This window comes from Saprolegnia parasitica (genome assembly GCF_000151545.1).
Source record: "Saprolegnia parasitica CBS 223.65 unplaced genomic scaffold supercont2.278, whole genome shotgun sequence".
NCBI lineage: Eukaryota > Oomycota > Saprolegniomycetes > Saprolegniales > Saprolegniaceae > Saprolegnia > Saprolegnia parasitica.
In genome coordinates, this window is record NW_012156672.1 from 30,158 (window position 1) to 35,261 (window position 5,104).

At 55.8% G+C, this 5,104-nt stretch overlaps 2 protein-coding genes across 2 annotated transcripts; both read right to left on the reverse strand.

Moving 5' to 3' along the window:
* Positions 1-2,757: 2,757 nt before the first annotated feature.
* On the reverse strand, positions 2,758-3,663 carry SPRG_15505 (hypothetical protein; the record flags this gene model as incomplete). Its single annotated transcript, XM_012355636.1, has 1 exon — positions 2,758-3,663. One exon carries the CDS (start codon positions 3,661-3,663, stop codon positions 2,758-2,760), a length of 906 nt encoding a protein of 301 aa, XP_012211026.1.
* A 983-nt stretch (positions 3,664-4,646) lies between these two features.
* Positions 4,647-5,096, reverse strand: SPRG_15506 (hypothetical protein; the record flags this gene model as incomplete). Its single annotated transcript, XM_012355637.1, has 1 exon — positions 4,647-5,096. One exon carries the CDS (start codon positions 5,094-5,096, stop codon positions 4,647-4,649), a length of 450 nt encoding a protein of 149 aa, XP_012211027.1.
* Between the last annotated feature and the right edge of the window lie 8 nt (positions 5,097-5,104).

Genomic DNA, 5,104 nt, shown 5'->3' on the forward strand with positions numbered 1-5,104 from the left:
CGAGCTCGCTTCGCAGCGCTCGAAAACTGCGAGTAGCGCTTCTGCAGCATCCACCACGAGCGCGTCTCGGGGCACGCGACAACAAGCACGTAGACCGTAAAGGCTTCGCTGCCGACCGAGAGCTTGTCGCTGGCCGGCGCCATGACGTTGAGTGCGCGGACGTGCACGCGGGTCGTCGTCGCCACCATGCTGCGAAATAGGAAATGCACCCAAAGGGCAAAGTGCAAACTCGGCCGTACGTAACGTGCATCCAGATAAAGTCCCACGCGACAGCGTCGCAAGATGGTACGCACAGCCAAATGCAAGGCACTCTGCATCAAGTAGGGTCTTTTTGACGTACCCTTGTTTGTATGCAGAAGGAATCTCGCACGTCCGTGGCGAGGAGACTGTGCGCCAGTGCGTCTCCGCACGATTACAGTACTCGTACAGCAGCCATCGAGTCAGCGTCAAGACAGTGTAGAGCCTTCGATGCTCACTTGGGTGTCCAGTTCCCCGCAGCTGACGCCAAAGCGTTACGTGATGGATGGCCACAAAACGGACGGCCATGAGCGGCGTGTGCGACCTCCGCGTTAGTACTGTAGTGCACAGTGTACTCATATACACATTACATTCCTACTTGAGTCATTATGGTGGTGCTATCATTCGAGTGGGCTTTGTAAACGCGGCCGTATCACATCCAGAATAACGTATTCATGTACAGCTGCATGTACACCTGAATGAAGGGACCGCTATTTGATTTCCGAGGTGGTTTCCGAGGTGGTTTCTGGTTGCTTGGAGTTTGTACGAGAAAACTTGGAAGGAGCACCGGATGCAGTGTGGTCAGCGCGGCTCACTCAACTGGATCTGGTACTTCGAATCTGGGTGATGGCCATGGGCCGTCACATGCACATTTCCGTGTCGACCACAGGCGCAATATATGGGACCCGCCACGCGGAACGTGCATACGATCAGGGATGGCGAGTGGGGCCCATTTCCGTTGTGAGTGAGTACGCACTCACTCACAACTCGCAAACGACAATAGTGAGTGCACTCAGCTACTTGGAGTTAACTCATGCCTATTCAGCGGTACAAATCTTGCGCTTCTTCGATGGCGTGTTCTCGGTGGGGGTCAACGCCGCGGAACGAAGCGTATCAGCAATGTCGATAGCCGACTCAGTCTGCTGGCGTCGAGGTCGAAGAAGTTGATGAACATAGCAGTGGCTTGCGACGTGGACGTCGTCGACCCGAGGGTTTCGGCGAGGGAGCTGTCATCTAGCACATGCGGATGAACTTCTTGTTGAATGCCAGCACAAGAAGCATCTCGAACTTGGCGTTGCCGAGTTTTTATCGCAACGGCGAGTTGATCAGCTTGCAGAGCGAGAAGACGCGCTCCTGGAGGGCGTTCGAGTCCGGACACGCGAGCTCACGAGCTGCAAGGCGCTCGACGAATCGATGGTGGCAGCCGTTTTTGCGCCACCAGAGGTGGACGTCAAAAATCTTCGAGAGATGCACCCAGTTACTGTGAGCAGCCTTCTCCTTCGAGTTGTCGGAAAGATCACAGCATTGAACGCGCTCGAGGAAGTCGAGAAAGCTTCATGTCGGATCGCATTCTATGAGTTCGACGCATGAAGTGCGACGCGACAATCGCGGAGTGGTAGCTTCGACTTGAGGAACACGCGGCACACGACGATGGACTAAGCGACTTCCTCGAGCTTACCAAAATGCTTCCAAAGCCACCACGACTTGCCGGCAATTGCAATAAGCGTCGGGGTGGTCGTAGCGGTGCTGGTGTTGGACGACAGGTGTCGATTCGACGCAAGAAACGGTGATGGTTCCTCCGGTGCTTTGGTATTTTCTTCCTCTCCCCCAGCCATGCGTTGCCACGACAATTGGAATCCAGTACGTTCCGTGGAGTATGTGCGAAAAAGGATCCTTTGCCGGGGATCGAAGTGGTGCCAACACACACTAACTCAACCCACTCACACACACTCACTCAGGCACCCCGCTGAGTGAATCGGCACTCACTCAGAGTGAGTGTACTCTGAGTGGGACAAACCTATTCACGGCCCACTCACTTGCCATCCCTGCATACGATACTAAAGCGTGCATAAGTGCGCTGGTGTTGCTTACGCCAAGCAACCTCTAGAACCCAACACCGGTGCTCCAAATATGAATGCTGACTCGGAATCTCATCCGAAGGCCAAGTGGGCGGTATCAGCGTTTGGTCCGGTACTCTCGAAAAGTCGATCGCGTAGGCTTCGCTTCGCATCCTTGATCATGCTGGTACACTTTGGTTGATTTTGGACGCAAGGTACGTCTTCACGCCCCGCCTTTCGCCCTCTGGAAAGCGCCGATGAGGATAAAGGATGTGCCATCAACGAAGTGGCGCCAATTTAGAATGGCACTAGGTTATTGTATGGGTTGTTTGCGACACGCGATGACGTGGCGCTCTGTGGGCATCCATCCTGTTCCCAAGCACCTGCGTTGCTGGCGGCAACGATGGACACAGGACAAGAGGCAACGCATTTAAAGGCGGCCAGTCATTCTTTGCCTCGGCCAATCCCAGGCTCCAAAGAAAAAAACGACCGTCCAAGCTGTCGCTGGACGGCCCATCATTGCCTGTGGCCGCCAACACGTCGAACCGTCAAGACGAGTGTGCACTAGTGGCGAATTCATATATGATAGTTAAGTATTCTTATATAATCTACAGATAGTAATAATAGTCGATAGTCGTGTGCGTACTTTCCATCGAGCACGCAGAAATAGAAGAAGTGGCACTTAGAGCACGGTGCCGTCAAAGGCGTCGGTGTGACAGACCGGGCACGAGTTCTTTTGCTCGACCCAGTACATGACGCACTCTTCGTGGAACTTGTGACCGCACGGCAACGCGAGTACCGCGTCTTCGTCGACGTCGTTCTCGACTTCAAAATGCACCTTCTTGGCCGGCGCCTGCTCGTCGTCGTTGGTCGAGAGCTCGCAGAGGCAAATGGTGCAGATCGTGCTCCCCTCGGCCGTCACCGTGGTGTCGTCTTCGGCTGGAGGCGCCAATCTTGTGGCATTGGGGGATGCCGCTTCGTCCAGGGAAGAAAGGCTCGTCGACGCGCCGTCGTCGTCGTCGCTGGCGTCCGCGTCGCTTGTGGCCGCGTGCTTTTGCAGATCGTCGTTTTCGTGGTGCGGTACTTCGAGAAAGTCTTCGAGGAGGTCGTAGAGCGTGTCGAGCACGCCTTGCACGACATCATCGGCCGAGTGCTCGAGCGTCGCCAAGACGCAGCCGGCGCGGAGGCCAATGAGCGTGGCTGTAAAGCGCTGCAGCGCCGCTTTGCGCTCGTTGATGATGGCCTTGTTGTTGACACTCACGAGGAGGTGCTTCTGGGGAAAGTCGGCGTCGGCGATTGGCGCGAGGAGCGTCTGGATGGCGGGCGGTGCGGTCGCCGCGAGGTGCAGCAGTCGCTTCCGGAGCGAGAAGAACTGCGAGTAGCGCTTCTTGAGGACCCACCACGCCTTGGTGCCCGGACACGTCGCGATGAGTGTGTAGACCGTAAACGGACTGCTGCCGTAGTAGGCTACGTTCTTGGCGCTCGAGTGCACGCGCGCTTGCTTGAGATCGCTGACCTGCGCCGCCTTGAGCGACGCCAAGTCGTCCTGCAAGAGGAGATGGTCGTGGACGAGATCGGAGAGAGGCATGAGGTGTGCTTCTTGTTAATCGTGTGGGTGTGGTCTGTCCGAGATGGTAAATTGAAAAGTCTGGTTGGTGCCAGTTGCCGTCCAAGATGCGTGCTAGAAAAAGGCTTGAACTTCAATTCGAGTGCCTGTCCACGCACCCCCCTCACATACAAATGCCAAGTTGAATTCGATATTTTGGCTGCCTTTTGCAAAGCGCCCTTTCGCAGACGTGCATTCTTTTTTCCGTCTTCGCAGCGTTCAGGGAGCTTGATAGGATCTAAACGTGGACAACATGTCGATATTTGATATCCTAGATTATTGCGCTCCTCCCAGTTTGCACTTGGACAACGTCATAGCTCTGACGTGGGCAGCACGGACGGACCAGGAAGAAGGACACCTTTGAACGACACGAAAAAAAAGAACCAGATGAGTAGCTAGATCAGTCTGGTGCAACTGGGTCGCAGGTGCCACATCGTTTCCAGCACAGAGCATGTACCACTACGGCGCGACGACGTCTGTTAGTATTAATACCTTAAAGCATCTTCCTTCCGCGCCGCTACATGAGCGATCCCGCTTCTTGCCGTGCGAGGTACTCTCATGGTCTCGGCGGATGTGCCAACGGAAAGTCCAGTCAGCATCCAACCAACTAGTGGCAAACTAGAAGTCCACAGCGTGCACCGATCGGTGCCGCAGAACATTCGAAGCACCCCCTTTCCTCATAGTATCAACGGAAAGATCTTTCGTGTCAAATTTGATACGTTGCGAGCGAATTGATACAATTGGACTCTCGCACGGCAGTCGCGCTGCCACTCGTATCAAAGTGGATAACGCCCGAGATCCATAACCGCAGTTGTCTCGTCTGGCTCGTCCTCGCGTCTTGTACAGAGAGCTCACACCACGACCGCCTCGCATGGGCCTCTTGGTTGCTTCTTTGGCAGCATAAACAAGCATCATTACCATGCGGGTACGCCATAGATATAAATTCATAAGTTAGGCACCGTCGTCTACGCGGCAATGAAGCCGCCGACAGCTTCGCAGCGGCAGAGCGGGCACGTCATCTTCTTGTCCAGCCAGTGCACAAGGCACGACTCATGAAATGCGTGGCCGCACGTGAGCTCGAGCACCGCGTCGTCGTCGGACAGCTCGTCAAACTCACACATGCAGATCGGACACGCATCTTCCGTCGGCGCCGTGTGCGAATGCAGTGGGCGGCCACAGCTCAGACGGTGCTCTTCGTCTTCCACAGCCACCGGCATCTCGAGAAAATGCAGCACCAAGGAGGCGACGTCCTGGGCCTTGCGGCGAGGCGCACCCGGTTGCTGCGCGAGTGCATGGCATGCCTGGCGAAGGCGAATGAGGGCGGCGATGAAGCCTTGGAGCTCACGCTTCCGGTCGCGGATGATCGTCGGGTGGTCAAAGCAAATGTGGCGGCGGGGAAACGCGACGGTCGCCATCGTCGTCA